Genomic DNA, 20,629 nt, shown 5'->3' with positions numbered 1-20,629 from the left:
CAGGCCATTTGGGTTGTAGGATTGTGCTGATGTAGAGCTGACTAAAACTAGAGGCAGCTTTCTGATGAGATTTTAATTTATGATTCATTTATTATAAACTTCTTTAAGAAAAGGAGGTGCTGTACCTTTAAGTAGCACATGCTGTCTAACCATCAACAGGCATCTTTTGCAAGCTGCTTTAGCCTGTTTCTCCAATCATGCCTGCCTAAGTCAATAAGGCATTGCCAAACCTCCTCGTGCATTAAAGGTTACCGTTTAGCTTGTTCCATGAATCACAGCAGATGCATAACTTGGCAGTGACCATTTCTGTCCCTCCCCTTCTTTGCTTTATACTAACTTCAGCCCCCCAGCTCATTGCTGGCTGAGCCCCCTCCCCCAGCAGGGAGAAGTCATTACATGAAGAGATCAACTTACCAGTTGTCTTCAGAGCAGTGGCTGAGAGCAAAGCTCCTGGTCGTACAGTGAGTGCGATAGAAAGGGGGAGAGGGAGAAGTTGTCGTACCTAGAAGAACTAAGGGCTGTGATACTGAGACACAAGTGCATCTGCTAGCTGTTAGTACTTGGCAGAGGGTTTTCTCCTCCAGGGTAGCTCTAACTTTGGGTAATAATGTTTGTCAGCTACCTGATACTAACGTTGCTCTGCTTTCAAACAGCAGTGTTAGCAAGACCTGGGGGTGAGGTAAGCAAAGTATAATGTCTTGTCAAAAATTGTGTTGTCAGAGTTGTATTTTCTTCCTATCTATTAAGACAGATTGTGAATGATTTTTGTGTTGCTAGACGTTTTAGAATTGCATCGTTTGCTGCATGTGTAAAAAGCTATTGTTTTGGTTTGGCTTAGATTTTGGGATTAGTTTTGTTTTGGGGTTTTTTGTTTGGTTTTTGTTTTGGGTTGGGTTTTTTTGCCTATAGGTACTGAGGGAGAGTAGTTTGAAAGTTAGCTTCTTTAAATTTGATACACAATATGCTTTCTGTGAGAGGTGACTAATTTGTGAATTTTTCTTTACTAACATACAGAGAAATACGATACTCTGCAGCAGTAGATGGTAGTGTTCCGTTCATATTTTCTACAAGTAATGTGCATGATTGAAAAAGTTTTTACGAAGGATATATTTTGGGGTGTGAGCATGTATAAACTCCAGGCTCCAATTACTTTAATAGCATTCTTTTTGTGCAAATATATGTAATGTTTATTATATGGCAGGGCAGAAAGAACTTGTATTTTTTAAAAATGTATGTTATATCATTAAAGAGGGAATTTATGCATTCTTAATATGAGAAATCTCAAGTAATGGAATAGAACAGCCCTTGCTATGCTCTAAAAAGTTGCTATGATTTATAAAGAGCAGTTTTCCAGATTTTTGTTCTCATCAGAGCAGTTTTTCATCAAGTTCTTATTTCATACCAAAGCAGAAAATTTCAGCTACTTGTTTGTCATTTAGGAAATAATTCATCAAACATAGTACTATTAGATATTAAATATTGTATCTAATGAAGTTACTAGCAGAAACCACATTTGATACTCATTCTCCCTTGCTCTAACTGAAATGTGATGTATAGTTACGCATTTTAAAGGAATCACTGGATAGTTTTGTTCTATAATATGCCCTCCTTAAGTAAATATTCTAAAAACAGTGATTCTGCTTTAGAGCTTTGTCTTTTGTTAGCCCTGTCATAAGTTTATAGTAGCCTAATAAAGTCCAGAGCAATTACTTTCCCTGGTAAAAGAAAGTGGAAGTGAACTGGAAAAAACACCTTGTCCAACAGTGTGTGGTTGACACTCTCTGTGGCTCGTATGTCTCAATAGAAACTGTATTTTGCTTTCAGGGTGTTTTAAAAAGAAAAGTTGTAATGGTGTTGTGTCAAGAAAATGTCTTTTAATGAAATCTTGTGCTGCCTTTGATGTTCTTAAAGCAGGGAGATGTTTTCACAGAGGCTCAGGGAATTTAAATGAATTGATAATCAGAGGAACTGGAAGCTGATCATTGCCCTCTAGTTGTCACTGAAGTTTTTAACTTCCTGGTTGATTGTCATTGAGCACAGAAAATGATAAATGGACTCACCTTGTCCAGACTGAGGGACCTTAAAATGTGTGGTGGCTCATATGGAAAATATTTCTGTCACCACTGCTTGCACATGTGGTCTTCGGAGATCCATATAAAGAACAAATCTAGAGCAGCAGCAGTGTTGCCTGCCAATTATCCTCGTTAGCAACTGAAATAAAAGCAATGCTGTGTTCTTACCTGGAAATGAATTTCTGCAGTAAAAGTGCAATGTGGAATGTTTTAGCGCTGTGATCCATATGCCAAGTACTTTAAACTGTACTGCGTTTAGTTTTTCAGCTAATACAGCAGACAGAATATGAAAAACGGCCTTTTACTTTATCAGTGAATCTTAGGTTGTAGATTTTAGTAGGCAGTGAGAAATTTTCTCCTTTATTATGTTCATATGGCTAATTTTGAGAATTACATAATAAAAAATATACTGTGTCTACTGTTATTAATGTAGTAATTCTTTGTCCTGTATTGTAAGAGACCACCCGATAATCTTGTGCTTTTCCCTGCTCCAGCTGCAGAACCTTGACTACATAAATATTATTTCTCTAGGAAATTACTCAGTTAAGATTTTTCCCGTGGTGGACACAGTGAATTGAAGACAGGGAAAATAAGTGAGAAGCCATTTTTAAAAGGAACTTGTATCGTAGTTTGGTGCTCCTTTGAACTGTTCTGTTTACTTCTCTGTATATTTTAATTGATTTATAGGTATGTATTTTTAAAAGTTCTGCTTATGAAAGTGTCAGTTTGTGATAAAGTCGATGGGAACTTGCTTTTCTTGCCAGCTTGCGCTATTTTAATGCTTCAGAACTTTGACCATTCATGAAATAGAAAATTATAAAAATCCAACTGTTTTTACCCTTACAGTTCTTAAGGAACCCTAACACTTGTTCTAATGTGTGTATAATTATGTTCTGCTTTTCGTTTGTTGTTAAGGAATGACTTGGCATGAAGACAGTGAAACTGCATTGCATCACTTTTCCATTCAGGAGGGAAATAAGGCTGTATAGCTTTGCAACTTACACCACATTTGCAGTGGCCAAGACCAAAATTTTTTTTTGTGCACTGTGTAGGAAACAAGCGTGACTCTCTTCATCCATAGCTGGAAGCTCTAGCTGGTACCTCCTGCCAGGATCAGCCTTGCCCAGAAGGTCAGAGTTCAGCTTCCTTCTCTCTGGGGTGTCCAGGAGCAGTTGTCCTCATGAACAGACTATACTGCTATCTTCTGTGACTGAGAAAGAGCTAAGGCTAAGTTGGCTTCAGATGGGAAACCTGTGTGATGAGGAATTAGAAATAAAAAATGAAGCAGGGTAAATGTGATACTATGCAGAATGCATGAGACATGAACTCCTAATTTCAAAACAATACTTAATCAAGGTTTCCGCCTTCCCAGTTCTTCTAATCTGGTGGTTTGGGATAATCTCAAACATGAAAATCATTGGTTTGACTAGATACATTGGGCTTGAGAAATCTCTGAGCAACTAGATAATCTTCTTGAGGAATAGCCTACTCCCGTATTCTCAAGTCTTCCTAAGCATATCATTATTATTCACTCACTGTCAAGCAGTTAGTCTTTTAAGTATTGTTTTCCCAGTATATTTGACAAATAGTTGTATTTTGAGAAGTTTACCTTCCTTGAGATTTTAGTTGTATCATCTGAATTTTTCTCCCACTGTAGTAGCTTCTTTAATCTTGTACACAATGGTCATGAATCAGTACTCTCAGCGCTACTTCAGTCAGTACAGGTGTCAGCGAGGCTATCTAATGTACTGGTCACCAGCCTGGCCTCCTCAGCAAAAAAGCAAAATCAAGTTGTACAATTCTGAGTTTTGTTTGTATTGTTTTCTATTAATATTAAAAAAATCAGTCTAGCTGGCAAAATGTGTGGACAAAGACAACTGAACCTCATGTGTAACTTAAATGTTGATTTGATCTATATTTTAATATGGCAAGTGATCATAATCTCACCAATCATAAAAATACGTGATACATGACTTAACACAGAACTTTCAACAGGTTTAAGTGAATAGCATCTGGATTGTAAGATTTAAACCTAATTATTTTCAGCTCTGGAATAGTATTTGTTCAGATAACAAGATGTTTTGCTGCAGTTAATGTAATAAAGTTGTTTATAGAAGCAAAATTTTTATTTAAATATATGGATATTATTTAGTTTTAGGAACATTGAATACTAGATACTGTTTAGTTTTCTTCACAAAGCAGTTAACATGAAGTATAGAAGATACTAAACAGTGTACTCAGAGGTTGTTTTAAAGTATTTTTTATTACAAATGCTGTGTTTATTTAATCACAGATGTGAAATGCTGCCCTTTGGAATTTGGGTGTACAGCGGGTGAAAACATCATGTTCTACCTGCTAAAATGCATAAGGGAGTCTGAGCAACTTTGAGTCTGAATCTTTGTATGCTGCAGAAGCTGCTGGTTGTGATTGGTGGCTTATGGGTTGATACTTGGAATAATTGTTTTACACAGTGTCCCAAGCTGCAAGACCAGGAATAAACACACAGAAATGAGTCATGATCTCCCATTTATTTCTACTTTCGTAGTGGCTATCCTCTCTGCAGTATGGAACTTGTCCACAGGAACCAGAGAAGCAAAGTGAACTTGTCAACATTTTTAAAGACCATTCAGATCTGAACATGTTTTGGTGTTACGATCCCTACAGCACAAATGCAACCCAATGCAAGAAACTTAAGAACACTTACAGGTCCAAAACATATTTAACTGAAAAACTAGCAAAGAAATTAATGACAAACTTTAGAAGATTTCGTTCAGACACTAATCCAAACTATACACACTTTGTGCTCCGAGACAAAGTTTCCTTTCTGGCTAAAAGAAAATGAAGTAATAAGTTACATGAAAATGAATGCATTTAGCACTGTCTTTGTAGGTAAACTGATTTCATTCATGCCTAAAGATAGATAGGTTCTTTTGGTTTCAGAAGATACTAAAGAGAGTTTCTATTAGACTGGAACTATTTCTCCCATTCGCAATTATTATGTTTCCTGCCTTGTTAATGACGTGTGATCTTTATTGTAAGCCTGAAGTTGTGATTTTCCTTCTAAAATTTTCCATGTATGCATATGCACATGTATATATATATATAGGTATAAAATTAATTCTGTGCTCTACTGGGCTGTGGAAGCAAAACCTTAATAGAGAATTTTAAAAAACATCTTCGAGGTATGTGTAGCCCTACGTAGAATTCTTTCCTGCCTGCCCAGTCAGTTTCTGAGGTTAGCTGGGCAGTACAGTTCATCCCAGCATTGCGACTTACTTCAGTGAGGTCATGAACCTTTTGACGCTGTTTCTTGACTGACTTTTTTCTTGTCAAGGAAGAACACTCTTTCTCCTGGCTTGTTGGGGTAAAATTTCTGACCTTACTCAGTGGAATCTTGCACTGTTATACGGTCAAACTTGATGCATGTGTGGCAAGTGGTGTGTACTTGTGAAGGGGCATGGGGAGACTGCTAATTGTCAGGTCACACGACAGTAGGCTAATGAAATTTCAGTACATTTCTGTGGAAGGACAGTGTGGGGCATGGACACGGCAGTGCTTACACTACGTGACTGTTAATCCTCCTCATGTATTGCATTCATCGTTATCACAGAATCATCTAGGTTGGAAAAGACCTTGAAGATCACCTAGTCCAACCATTAACCTAACATGTTATGTTACCAGCCATGTTGGCATGGCCTCAAAATCTGTGGATTTTGTTGTCTTCAGTGTTCTAATGGTAAGAAAAGAACATATCCTGTGAAGTAGCTTTTACACAGCTATTACTTACAAATACCTGGGCCATAGAGGTAAAATACCATTCAGAAGCTCAATAAGAACAACTTTTAGATATGCTTGACAAATAAGCCTTTCCAACACCTTAATGGTTTTGTATCCTAGCACTGTCTCAAAGAAACTCTCTGTGGCCAGGAAACAAACTAGTCAACCTATGTCTGTTCGGTCACCAGACTGCAGTTACTGATACCACTTCTTCAGTTATAGGCAGGGAGCACATGATATGACCCAATGAAACAAGCATTTCCCTCTCTGACTTTCATGGGGCCAGCATATAAGAAAACATAATTTCTCCCACTGACATACTGACAAAAATAATTTCTCATCTCTGTACCTGAGTATTCCCATCTGCAAGCCAAGGTTAATAGGGCTTCCATTGATTCTCCTGAGAAATTGATACGTCACCTTGACTATATTTTCCCATAAAACATCACCCTTAACCCTTCTGTTTATGAAGCATGAGAATGTTTGAGAGCCTTTGTGGCCTGGTAACTAAGGAGGGATTGAACCATTTATTTATTTAGCATACATAAAAGAAAGTTATTTGGATTTACTGTAAAATTGCTCTATTCTGAGTTAGAAAAAACAGATGGTAATTTACATATGGCAGTAATTGCTGACATCACCAGTAGAACATCTGAAAGTGAGACATACCGTAGTTGAAAAATAATCCTGTCAAGTAAATATCCACAGACGTGGCCAAATCATAAGAATATGCTCTGCATTGCTGTTGCTGTAAGTACTACAGAGCAGGTTTATTTGACCTCTGGCATTCTTGCCTCACTCTTCCCATCTTTATTGTCTGTCTCAACTGCAGTATTAGTGAGACAAGCCTATTTTGCTTTAAAAACTTTGATGTAAACTTAGTATGTTAGAATGTTCAGTTTAAAGTTAATCTAGCAAAATTACTCAAAAGGTAGTCTTTCACCCTGTGATTAGGTGGAATAAATGTTCTTCCAATTTTCTTCTCAAGATTTCTACAGGGCTTTTAGTTCTTCCTATACTGCATATCCTTGCCTATTCTTGTGGGAAAGACAGGACTGAAATATTAGCAGAGTGGTGCGTACTGGCAGAAGTCTGCAAGGATACCTCCTTAATAGCTCTCAGATCATAGGCCTAGGTCCAAAGCCTTTTGACTTTGGGCTTTGGTTCAGGCTACGCTGAGCTTCTTGTTCCATGCTATAAACATCTAAAAGACAGATTGAGGGCTACAGTAATTCCCACAGTAATTACAGCATCATGCTTAGCCCTACCATGGTTAAGCTAAATTCATTAAGTCATTACCAAATAAATGGTTATGTGTGATGGATGAGCTAATTTGATTTTTAGACATGGTTCATAGACCATTCTCTGAAAACCTGTCTTAGAAGCTTGTTGGATTACTTATTAGATAGACATATGTTTTAAAGAAGTTGCGATGAATTTTACACCTGGAAATAATATTTTACTTAGAAACTAATAGTTCAAAAAATACTTTATCATATTTCATTATCAGTATCAGTTCTCTTGAGTTACTTGATATGTTTTTTTATCTTTGCTTTTTGAAGTAATAATTCACTTAAAATTGGATGCTAATAAATGTATTTTTATCACTGTAATGTAAATGCTTTTTCTTCTGGCACAGTGAGTTTATCTTGAATTTCTTAGAATTTTAATATTTGTTCCAAACATGATGAGTGTAAAAATGGAGCAATTAATTTAGGCAGCAGGTAGCTTATATTGTATTGAAAAGTGTTCACAAACAACAGAAAAGAGGGGAATAAAATCTAGTAAGTAAAAGAATCCCTGTAATAATTTTAAAATCATAACAGTCATTGTGTAAATAGGTCTTTCTTCTTAAGAAGAGTTCCTTGGTTTTCCTATCTCTTTATGGTAATGTTATAAAGCTCTGAATTTTTTTTAAGTGCTCTGATGTATAATAGGGCACAGGAATGTGTTCCAAGACTCATAAAATCTTTAATTAAAAGCATGGAAATTCTTGTAAACTCCTGGTGGTTGCCTTTAAGTAATATCACTTCTTAAAACACTTCCCCCCTGCCCCCCCTGCGCCCCCCCCGAGCGTCTGAGATTATCTTTCATTTTGTGTACAGCACAGTTACTTCTGCATGTGGATGATGTACACATTTCAAGGAAACTAGCTGATTAATAGAATTACCCAGCCTCTTGCCACCAGGGCCATACTGGAAATGAGACCTGGCACACAAAAGAGGCTGTGCTAAGTAACTAAACAAATGCCCTGCTGTTAAAGTCAAGACTGTAATTTTGCTACAGGCTTTCCTGCAGGTATACTGCTGTAGATGGATTACTAGCAGTGCTCACTGAGCTCTGGCTCAGAGCCCGTGAGTCAAGAGTTGGAGGGAATTATGCAGTGATCAGGAATGTAAAGCAAATTTTCACTGCATGGTTGAAAGACAGTGGATAGAAGAGGACTGGTATGTGTGATACATATCCCTGTCCTTACTTGATCTGTAGCTTTCTTGATTGTTCCTTCAGTATCACTTAATGTTGCTGCCAAAAGGACAGCAGCAGGGATCAAACATCATCCACTGGTGTGTTTAAGGACCCAAAGGCACCAACACAGCAATTATATCACTGACAGCAGCTACACTGCTTCTCTTTAAAGACCCCTTCTAAATGAGACACATGAAAGCGGAGCATGAGAGGTATTAAATTAAAGGTTTGCCTGTGTATGTCATTGCCTGAAGCCGTCGATCTGTTTCTTCATGGGTTACAGGTATTATTTTCCCAGTGTGTGGGTTGTGAGGAAGGCTTTATCAAGAGACAGAAGTTTTTGACAAATTTCCACTCCCACCTATTTGGCAAACAAGGGAGAGTGAGGTGAATTAGGAGTCAATAAATTAATCCTTCTAACCATAACTGCTTTTTGACTGCAGCATAGTGTTTGTTTCCAGTTTTCAGGAGTTTTGTTCCCAAAATGTCACAGTAGTGGGAATAAATCCTTTAACCGTTTTGACTTAAAGGACAGATTCTTTTGTCATTAAAATGTGCAGGTTAGAAACCACTTCTTTCATCAAAAATTTAAAAGACTTTTTTAGAACTGTTTTTGAGAAGTTAGCAACTAATACGTAAGTCATCACAGGTAAAGGATAACAAAGGAGTGGAAAGCTTGATATTTTAATACAAGGTTGCCTCCTTGATCCTTGGAAGTTGAAATTATAGAAGCAGTGGTAAAAACATGTGGAAATGCTGCATTTTAATCCCAAACAGTTAATAGATTTACCATAAGAAATTACCCCCTCTAAGGAAAGATCTCTTCTTTCTCTTAATTTAATAATTTCAGTATACTTTCGAAATGAATTTTAAGTAGCTGCTGCATAGACAACAAAAACACATTTGATAACATTTAGTGTATGGAGGGTATATTAACATCTGTACATGAATAGAGTATTTGAAACACGTGCTGGACTCTTGCTTGTAAGTACTTGAAAACTGAGATTTATTTAGTGCTTGAATGAGCAGGTGATAGTGAAGTATTCTAGCCAGGGGCACCAACTGTTTTGATGTTAAGTATGAGCCAATATCCTCTAGAAAAGCACAAGGACACAGAAAAACTATATAAATTACTTTCCTTATTTCCTCATTAAATGGAAAATTTTTTCCTGAAATGGTAGAATTATGTTGTTTGAGCCAATCTATTGAACTGAAGACAATTTTGTCAAATATTTACTTATATATTTTGGTACTGAGAACCTCAGGGACAGATTGTCTCGGTACTGTGGACGAACTGGAAGAGGGGTGTAGTAGCCCCACACCATTAAGGATAGCACCCATAAACCCTACTCAGGATATGAGGTGATTACAACATCATTTGCTCTGTGGCTGCATCTCATCCTTTGGAAATTTTCAGGTCCTAAGGTGGTTCTCTAGTATTTCAGGGTTGACTATTCCATGTTATCCTCAGACTCCCTGATGGAGCATAGACCAGACGCTCGTTATGTGTTACATCCATTGAGATGCTGGGTTATTGGTGATACGATGGCACTGGGAAGAACACTGCATTACCAAAGAAACCAGTAATTAAGAATGCTCAACACGAGAAACAGAAATTTCTTCAGCTGTTTTATTATGGTTCGGGAAATTAACAAAGCAGCTCCATTGTGACAGTGGAAGTAAGAAGATACGTAATGCATGCAGCTGTCATAGTGTAGCTATTGGGGTTTATCTCTGGTGAGACCAAGTCAGCAGAGACTGAGTTGTGTCCTGCCTTTTCTTTCACCACTTCTAATTGTCAGATGAGAGTGAGAAATACTAGGAGTTAAAACTAATGTCTTGATGCTTTGTTTATAAGTAATTAGTTTCTGACCACATAAAAATGGTGAATAAGTAAAACTGTGCTGAGCATTCAAATAAAGGTAAACAATTTTAATAACTTACTCAGAAGAAATTAAAAAGATTAGTAGTCTTAGGTGTACTAACTTCTCTTCACATAGCTGTGTCAATACTGAGGGGCTTTAAAGGAACCTTGGACTTGGTGAGAGTCAGGCCAGGAATCTATCAAGTACGGTTCTGGTTTCTTCTCTGTTCTCACTCCTAACAAACTAAAATATCACACTATTTCAAAGGTGATAATAAATGTTATTCGTTAAGTGTGGTTTTTTTCTGCCCATCATTTTTGGTTTAGTAGTGGATACAACAAATCATCAGGCTAATTTTAATTTTGTCATTCTCACTGCGGTAGATTCTGCTTGTGAAAAAAGAACCATCAAATTCTTTTATGATTTTCCCAAAAGCAATTTTAGGAGAAGTGTCAGTAAATACCTGTTTACAAGACAAGATACAGTGTACTGAAAAAGGAGTTACTTGGAAAAGTCTATATTAATTTTCTCGTGTTGTCAGAAGTTAGTATTGTGATGCACAGAAGTCCATTAGTCCTTGGAAAGAATGGCAGTTGTAGCTCCAGCCGTATATGCAACCATTCATTTTAAGAATTGATTGAGAGCAGATGAGATCAAAAGTTAACAACTGCAGCTGTTTCCAGCTGCTAAATAAGCATTAAAGAGCTGGTGAAGCTATATTTTAGAGAAGGACAAACACTTCAGAACTTGCAAGAACATATTTCAATGCTTAAAGCACTATAGCACTGTTCTCCCTCAAGTTTCAGGATAGGGTTCTTCCCTCTGTTGAAAAGAAAGCTGGGAATACCTAGCAAGCAAGTTAAAATTTGTAGAACTTTCGCATCTCCGAATAAACGATAGGAAGTTACTTTTTGGATAACAAACTGATGTTGCTAGAAAATGCTAATACTTCTGCTTCAAGTCAGAAGGAAATTTCTACTTTATCATGAACAGTTTGGCGTCATTTCAGAAAGTAAGAAGTGAATGCTATTGCCTAAAACATTGTTTGCTTTAAGAGGATTTGGCCATGGTTGTATAGGGAAGTAAGGAAATGACCTGAAAAACAATCAGCCTTGTGGAAACTATTGGAGACTTCATTAGGGAGACATTGCAGGGAAGCAAAAGTGGAGGATCAGCATTGGGAATGTCAAGGTGAAGTCTTGGCTCAGATGAAGATGATGAAAGCCAAATTGTCACTGATTTAAAACTGTCATAAATGGGGTTTCATTCTCAGCAACTTGGGATTTAGGAAAGAGATGTCATTAGCCAAATCCTGCTGCCTTGATTGGATGCAAGTTTTCCTATATGCATTGTACAAATATCTGAACAATGGCTGAGTTGTAAATGCGTTGGTTGGGAGTATCTGGAAATAAATGTGGTATCCTGCAACATAAGGAAGGAAAAAAACATCTGGTGTGGGGCATATCTAAAAATAGTAAGAGATTACTAAAATTGGTGTAATTTTATATTTTAGAATGGCAGTGCTAAAATTCTGGAGAAATGCTGTCCATTATTCATTCATAAAAGTGCTGTTGCATAATAGGTTGTTCGTTTGGGTTTGTTTTTTTTTAAAATTAAATTCTTTAACAGTTACTTATTTTTAAATTTAATTTTAAAACATTGTCAAAAGGTGGAGACTGGTGAATGATCTGTGTGTAATTCGAGGAGCATCCAGGTGTGTGCTCTGTACCAGTTAATCACATACAGCTCTGCCTGGATAACAACTTCTGCCAGTGGGCAGAAGAATCAAACTATGTTTCAGTCTGGGCATTTAATGAAGCCAGTGTCACGGATAGTTAGGTTGTAAGCTGGATGAATATGTTAATTAGTAATACTGCATGGGGGACAAATTGTTATTTCAGCCTTGTTGTTTCTCTTTTTTTCAGATGGTAAATGTTCTTGTATGATAGAGCTGCTGTGTGTGCCATCATTGATGGTTAGTTTAGGTTTTTCTGTTGTCTTATGTCAATAATGTATGTGATGAAGTCTTAGTATACAGCTTCTAGGGCTTGCAGTGGATGAGTTCTCATGCCAAGTCGAAGACCAAAAGCAGTATTTTCCATTTGTGTGTTTAAGAAAATTAGAAGTGTGTGATTATGTCCTAGCACTTTGTGGTATTACAGTGACTATGACAGCATTATCCCAGTTTTCCTTGTGCGGAATTTTTTTTTTACCTCTTTTAATTTTTTTATCTGTCTTAAGTACAAAGGATGTTTATGTTTAAGAGAAATGGTTATGTCAGTGTTGTGATCATTTGCCTGGTAGTCATCCTGTTTGGTAATCATGACAGTTGCAATAACTGGTGAAGATTATAATTTCTAACTTTTCAGTATTAGCTGTGATTAAAAATGAAACAATATACCACTTAAATTTTGGTATCCCTTTAACAGAGACATGCCCTGTACAGGAGAGTACTTGAACATGTTTACAGTCTCACGCATGTGAGAAGTTCTCTTGAAATAATGTGCATGAGTTTCTTGCTCAGATAGGACCATAGTGAGCATTCCTTTTTGAAGATAGGAATTTCTACACAAAGCAATGGAAACATATTTCCAGCAGTGTTAAGATGAGTGCTACTGGCAACAAAGGAAAAGTTAGGAATAAAGTTAATTATGTGGGACTTGAAAGCGTGATTGTAAAGGAATGTTTCTAAGTGTGTATTTCTTATGCAGTGACTTGAGACCTGGATGTTGTGGTAAATAATGTCTTCAGACATGTGAAGTTTGTAAGAAATTATTTAGGTCAAGAGTTCCTGCTGGTGCAGATACCAGAAAGTAGCATTTTCTGCAGTTGGCTAGCAGTGCTAAGATTAATCATGAAGAGGGACTTTGTCATGAGCTTTAGAATCAAGTCATTGCATCTGTTCTTCCTGCTTAAAAAGACTCTTCCTGAAATGAAAAAAAAAATCTCAGAGTTACTCATAATTTTATACTTGGGAGATAAACTATTTAATCAGAGTTCAATATGAAAAATATCAGAAGCTAACCTAGCTATAACTGGAAAAAAGTTAATAAGTTTTATTGCTTTGATAGTTGTTCATTGACTGAGTCTGTGGTAGAAGCAGCTCTGCTTGTCCATACAAGAGTCAGGGTTCTTTGGCTCATCAATCCTCATTCACTGTTGATTTCTGATACTTCAGAATTCATTAAAGCCTAGCCCCAAAAAAAGCAAAAACAAGATGCATGTTTTTGTAATTTATGCAATAGTTTCTTCTGCACAATTGTCTTACTATTATAAAGTATTGCCTTCCTGAAATTACTTCTTTTCTGCTTGTATCCCTCAGGCATGCGTTCCCTGCCCCCCCCCCCCCCCCCCCCCCCCCAATAAAAAATAAATATATGTTTGCCATGATTTGGTTTAGGTCTATGAGGATGTTAAAACCTTTGTCTCAGAGTGATGTCTCAGGTGATGTCTAATTAGCACTGTTAATACATTATTCACTCACTGAGTTGTCAGACTTACAGATATGAAAAGGCAGATATGAAAATTCACAGTGCTATCCATCTAATTACAAATTAATTTTAGGTATATTTTACCTCCCTACAGACTCTGGGTTCAGTTTTCTGTTGTTAATGGTTTTATAGGCAAGAAGGCTGATAGCACAGAGATTTTCTTCAATGCAATAAATACCTGTGGGGTTTTTTCCTCCTATAAAATTTGCTTAAAGCTTGAATCAGAATTCTGCATTTTAATTTACTAATAGCATTCTTTTATTTAGAAATCCATAGATATGTAAACCAAAAATCGTATTTTTTTATACTTTAAGAGGTATCTTTTTTCCTAAATTTTTTGTCACACAGGTGCTTTATTAAAAATAGTAAAATGTGAGAGATTCCTTTTACCAGAAGGAATTGTAGTCTGTAAAGTAACAGTGCCCACAATACATACTACTTTCTTGTATTTGTGTTGTTTGTATATGGTTGTTTCAATAAGGTATCGTACCTTCACATTTATTTCAAAACAAATTCTTCAAATAAACATAAAATAAGTTGTTGCTCCGAGTAGTATCAATTGAATGAATCACTGTGGCTGTTGGTTAAAGTAGGGTAGTATGGAGAGGATTAAATGTACCAACTTTTCATGTATGTGCTCCAGTTAATAACAAGCTCTTTTACAAGTAAGATTCAGATGTAAATAAAAGTCTAATGAAAGTTGAACACTGATAATAGCTACTACATTTGTCATGTTTGGTAAGTCTTGTCATGTTGTAATTCAAATTATTGATCACATTCTACTTTTATCTTGTGTTTGGAGCTTACACAGGCAGTTAAGCCCTAGAAGTGTATATTACTACAATGACATTTAGGTAGATCTACAAAATTGTCTTACCTACTTTATATAAGAAATTTCGTACTTATTTGTTCCAAACAGATAATTTTCCTGGAGTTTTTCTATTTGGTTGCCTATGGGGATCTTTATGTAGAGATACGCTTCCCTTGCGTATCTCTCCCTTTTGTCTGCTTTTAACTTTGTGCATAAATTATGGACTTCCGAGTTTGAAGCTGTTTAAGCCATGAATAATTAATATAACTGTAACTGTGATACACAGTCATTCTAGAAAATGTGTAACAGCTGTTTTTCTATTAAAAATGTCCACATGCTTACCAGTGTATTTAGATGTATATGTAAATGCAGGCAATTAGTCTCTCTGTGGTCTCTTTGCATTACATCAGAACATACCATTTTAAAAATAATTCCTGAATCAGACAAAAAAGCTGTTTTTCACTCATTCTTCTATGAGTTGTTATTGACAAAGTATCCTTGATGTGCTGCTGGTATTTATTGTGTCCCTGAGACCAGTGAGTGAACGTGAACTACTTGTTTTAATTGTATATTATAGCATCTTCTGGATAGAAAATGTAATGTAATACTGCTTCTCAATTAAGTATACGCAATTTTTAATGGATTGAAGCCTTGATATGTATTTATGTAGGCTGCATAAAGCACAAACTACAGACAAGTCTTAATGAAGTCACATGAACAGTAGTAGAATATTATGGGATGCATGAATGGATTGCTTTAGTAGTTGGGTAGCTGGGATTCTCTTGGTTTTTGGTTTTAGTTTTCTTTTTTATATCTGTCCTGTGGAATGGCTTCTAGGGATTTGTTGAACTTTTACAGATAAAATAAAAACTGTGGAAACCTTATAGTTTATGGTCAGAAGCCAAGTTAAACTTCATGTCCTTGAAGCTCAAAAAAATGTAACTAAATTTTCTCCCTAGTATTTTTCACTTTTAAGTATTTTTACTCTCTTGTCTAGACAAAAAATATAAACATTAATAATCATACTGGAATATAAGATTTGGATTGTCCTTGTGAGTAAGCATGACCAACTTTCTGTTGCAGATCACCTTATCTTCCTTCCAAACTTGATAATTTCCATCTGGAGTTTTTTGGGGGGGGGTTTTGTTTGTTTGTTTTGGGGTTGGGTTTTTTTTGCATCTGTCCTCGAAGGTTCTGAGCTAAATTTAGGAATATGCCTTTTCTTCGGAAATAAACCTACAAAACTTGGATAGTCTGAATATTTGACAACTTCCCAGAAGATATGTAAGGTTGTGAAAATCTCTGTAAGACCTTTTGCATTTTCTGTTTAAAAGGTTGTGAAAATCTTTGTAAGACCTTTTGCATTTTCTGTTGAAAAATTGGAGTAATTTTGGAAATACAATGGCAACTAAGAGAAAAGGCAAGCTTCTGATTTTTTTTTCCCCTAATTTGGAATGTTATCAGAATTGTTTTGCCAGCTTTAGTTTCTTCCTATCAGTACATTAGTTTCTGTAGCTGCTTCTGTTTTGATGGTACAGGCTGATGCTATTTTATGGGGTCTTTCCCGTATGGATCTTCTATTGTCTAGTTAGTCAGATATTTCAAATAAAGCTTTTCTGAAGTTGTGACTTTCAGAACAGATAATTTCTATATGGATTCCCTAACAAAGGTAAAACGGGCTTATACTGTCAAAATTTTTCTGACTGGGAGTGCTAGTAGCATCACTTTCTTCTACATTATCTCCTGTTGTCAAAAGCTGAGGTCCCTGGCTCAAATGTATAGGTAAGCCATTGAAGTTTTCACGGTGTTTAAAACTAGTCACATCTTAAAACTTCCTATTGACCAGTCCCTGTTCTGCCATATGTTTCTTGTCTTGCCTTTGCTCAATTTAAGAGATTGGTAACTTCTGGTATTAATGCAGTGTCTGTAGCTGCATTAGTGTCACATAAGTACTGCTCAGCCATAGGTATTCTTCCTTGGTAAACTCTGCTTCATGAGAATAACAACAGTCTTAAGGCAGATTGCTTTACCTGGTTGGCCCTACTTTTCTCATCTGCTAAACAGGGATAATACTATATTCTGGGATGGTAGCCTACAATGAAATCTGTATGTCACAACATTCTGAAAATTGTCTCAATTTTCAAGTCCTACATGCCACTCACTTCTGTAACATTCTATTCACCTTGCCAAATTTACCTTCATCTGGGAATCCTGAGGTAAAATGAGGGAGTCCCAAGCCACAGGGCAGCATCAAAGTGTCCACAAATGGTCTTAAAAATTGCTGGTGTCACTAATCCCTTATTAGATATAATGAGGCCCTAAAATTTCTTTTTGAATTGCCTTCATTAACCTGAGTCCTGTGTAACTTGGAGAGCCAGATTTTAAATGTCTTTGTTAACATAGCAAGAGAGGTTATTAGAGGTTAATCCCTGAAGCATGACATTTTTTTATGCTGCTATAAATTTATTTGTGTACGTTAAAAATACAAATGGTTTAAAGTTCAACCCTTACAGTCTGTCTGGAGCTTAACTCAATGCACAATCGTGGCAGATTTCCAGACAGTGGTTGTGCCAGGCTACAGAGTTGGTTTCCGTGTAGTGGTGAAGCTGAAACCATCTGACTCCATGTAGTTGAAGCCAGTTTACTGTTGAATTGGCAGCAGTTGTGGTCAGGCTTCAGTTGTAAGAAATGCTTCATTACTTCCAAGTTTTCCTTTCAGTGAAGAACACTTATAAGACCATAAAACTGTCTGTGTCTTTCTAAGATCTATCACGACAACCTGGTAGAACAGCATCTATTTTTCATCTGAAAAGTTAGTGGTTTCCAGCTATGTAGAAGGCTAAAATAGTAATATTTATTTGTCCCCTGACTTGTTTCCTCTTGATGTAAGCTTTGCCCCTTCTGAAATACACTGGTCTGCGTCAGCAGTGTGGAGAGTTCAGTTCCTCTACTGGTTTTAAAACAGGTGAAGACATAACTGATGGGATTATCTGCTGTAGCTAGTTCAGCACTCTTGCCAAAAAGAAAAGGAGAAAAGTGCCACAGAGGTTTAAACCCACTCTCTGTGTAAGTTGACACCTTCTTCCCATCTTAATCTCCCAGGTAAAATCCTTCCTCACTGATTTTCTGTATGGTAACTGTGCATGCTAATCCATTTGCAGGACCATCTGACTTTACAAATCCCCTATTTTTGGACACCTTTGCCCAGATTTTTTTTAGGCAAGTACAGCTGTGGCATCATAACAGATTGCCACATGTGTCTTCCTTCCTAAATGGAAAGTCAGTGTGTTTGTTAGCTTCTTTCAGATAAACCTGAGGGAGAGAATCCCTTCTGTTCCTTTTACTTGAAAATATTAAGAGTACAAAGAAGACAGATGTTTTACTGAAAACAACTTTTTGTGTGAGGAAGTTGAGAATCTGTGCCTGTATTACAAATCTGAACTTCCCTGGAAATACTATTTTACATCCTGTTGTTTCTATTTTCCTGCGCTGTGACACAAGTTTTTGGAGGGTGAGAACACTCACTGACTGATCATGAGACATAGGATTTTGGTGCAGGCAAGTCTTCCATTAATGTAAGTTTTTTGATATGCGGAATGCAGGCTTGTGTGACACTGCAGCAAATCCTTCTTGTCTTCCACAGACTTCTCTTGCTGAAGGCCAGCAACAACTTTTGTCCTATGTGATTGTCTCCCAAAGTGCTCTTATGAACCAATATGGAAAGAGGCCTCCTTGGGAGGAAAAAAAAAAAAAAGTATTTAAGTTTTTATGCCTTAAACATTACAGACAGATTTCATTACAGAGAGAAGAGTAATCTTATTTCTGTATCTGGTGGAGTAAGATTGCATACAGTTCTGTGAGAATGTTGGGACAATTGAAATATGTGTGTAGTTCATCCAGTTCCATCAGTTCATTAGAAAGGTTTAAACTTTCTTTTAAAAGGTATTGAATATAGGAAAAGTTGTTTTTAAAACTCGCAGAGTCCTTTACATATAACTTCCTCAGATGTGAGTCTGATTTGAGGATTTCTACCAGTTACCAAACTAGTTAATTTCTCTGAAGATCATGTATAGAGAGTATTGCAGCTTACATAAATTTTCTGAAAAATACTGTGTGTGGTTGATACACTGGTCAGAATGCTTTGTCTTGGTTTCTTACTGGTGCAGTACAGAGAATACTGAAGAAAGGTGGCAAATGAGTATACAAGAGATTTGTATCTGTTTCCTATTACTTTTTAAATTCTGTTGCCTGAGTGGAGCCTGGATCCTTAAATCTTCATTCAAGGAGCGAGGAAGAGGTCTAAATGTCTGTGATAGTTAATTTCAGGTTGCAGATCCAACTGTTTTATGGGCATATGGCAGAGCAGAAAAGTAGGACTTGAAAATATAAAAAGACAGAATTTAAGGTATTATATTTTTTGATAGTGATGTCATGCAGTGTTATCAAAGTCGCATGCTCAAAGTGAGCAAAAAATTTGGTTATTTCATTTATTAAAAGTTGAGTTTTATGAAGGTTGGAGACCTATTTATGAATTTTAATCTAAAGAAGCGAAAAAGGTGGGGGAAAGGAAAACATGCAGAAGCAAATTCAGAATGAAGCATAATACTTAGAATATACTTCTGTGTAATGTTGAAGGTTGGCTAAAATTGGTTTAATCACATTTATGCTTCATTGTAAGGTTTTTAATTGTTTCATGTCAATTTGAACCAGGTTTTGCTCTTAAACCATTATTAAGGTCCCCACATCTGTTTTCTCACAATATTGATAGTGTTTAGGGCTGTCCAAATCTGAGAACATAGACTGAATTCACACAGAGTTCATGTATCTGTGTGTGTGAGAGAATATGCTTACGCAGGCAAGTGCAAGCACGCTAGGATACCTTGAAGACCCAGAATGGACTTGTCACAACAGTGATAATCTACTGATTAAGTAAAACAGTGTTTTGTTTCTGTGAAGCATTTCTCTGACCCTAAAACTTTCTGCATCTCCGATATTCTCCACAGTTTTCTCAGGCTATGAGACATACCGAAGAATAGTATCCCATGGGTTACAACAGGACATTGATGAGGTACACAGCTTAAAGCAGAGCTTCCCACTCATGAGTTATGCAGCTCTAATAAGAGCTGCATGTTCGCGTAGTCATTGCCTGCCTTTATTAGGGGAGTTTTAATTAAGTCCCAGATTTTTTTTTCATGATTGCGAAGTAAGAAGCTGTACTGAAAAGCTGTAACTGCACACAGAATTAGTGTCATCGTGGTCACTTAACTCGTATCAGTAGTCATACAAGCCTTTTCTCTATTCCTTTTGTCACATGTGTTGTACAACATAATGTAAGTAATATGAAATTATTAAGGTGGTCATTTGTATATTGTAATTTGTTATTTTCGTGGCTTGAAACATGAGCTACTTGCATGCAACAAGGACTTTCACTCACATTCTCCTTAGCTTACAGAGCCACGTATGTTCTGAGCCAAACCCAGCAGTTCTTACCCAGGCAAAACTCCTACTGACTTCACTGACTTTAGTGGGAGTTTTGCCTAAGTAAAGACTGAAGGATTTGGATCACCAAACTTAGAACATAGAGTTTTCTATAACCTTGGGCAGAATTGCACAGAAGACAGTGGGTGTTTGAAGGAAAAAGGAAATACACTTTTTTCTACAATAATTTCAGCCCTGTTAGTGCTGCAGTTAAAAGCATTCCTTTTGAGAAAGCCTGGCTTCTAAACTCTGCCAGTGTCTAGGACTGGGGATGTTAAGAATTACGTTTGGAATTCTTTGTACTTTACTGCCAAGTTTAAGGAGATACTCTTCAATTAACTAGAGTAAGTACTAGTATGGTTGGTGTTTTTGTCATGCGGTAACAGAATAGATGTTCTGTGAAATATAACAGTGTACTTGCTTTCTCTTGCTTTAAGTTTATAACAAAGACTGGCAAATATCCCAAAAATATAAAAACCTTGAACCAAGTCCAGGAAACTTTTATTTATTTACCCAATACAATAAATATACCAAAAGTTCATCTTAAAATTATTTACTGTTTACAACTTGTTTTAAAAGCTTGTCCAGTAAAATGCAGTTAGGACAGTTTTCCTTACCACTGTTTACTGCCCAGGTACAGAGATGAGCATGTGGCTTTACACAGCAGTG

General features: G+C 36.6%; 1 protein-coding gene across 2 annotated transcripts in view; it reads left to right on the top strand.

Annotated features, from left to right (window-relative positions):
* The window catches only part of THSD4 (thrombospondin type 1 domain containing 4), a 329,112-nt gene that overhangs the window by 192,173 nt on the left and 116,310 nt on the right, over nucleotides 1-20,629 (top strand). Inside the window, exon 1 of one of the 2 annotated variants that reach the window (XM_074917121.1) lies at nucleotides 440-679. The exons of the other annotated variant lie outside the window; for it this stretch is intronic. Within the exon in view, the coding sequence (XP_074773222.1) occupies nucleotides 608-679 (72 nt within the window). The 5' untranslated portion in view covers nucleotides 440-607. Of the gene's footprint in view, nucleotides 1-439; nucleotides 680-20,629 lie in introns of those variants that run through there. 2 annotated transcript variants of the gene reach the window in all.

The sequence above is a fragment of the Athene noctua genome, chromosome 13 (genome assembly GCF_965140245.1).
Source record: "Athene noctua chromosome 13, bAthNoc1.hap1.1, whole genome shotgun sequence".
NCBI lineage: Eukaryota > Metazoa > Chordata > Aves > Strigiformes > Strigidae > Athene > Athene noctua.
The sequence above is the reverse complement of the archived record's forward strand: the minus strand, read 5'-3'. Positions and strand labels throughout refer to the sequence as shown.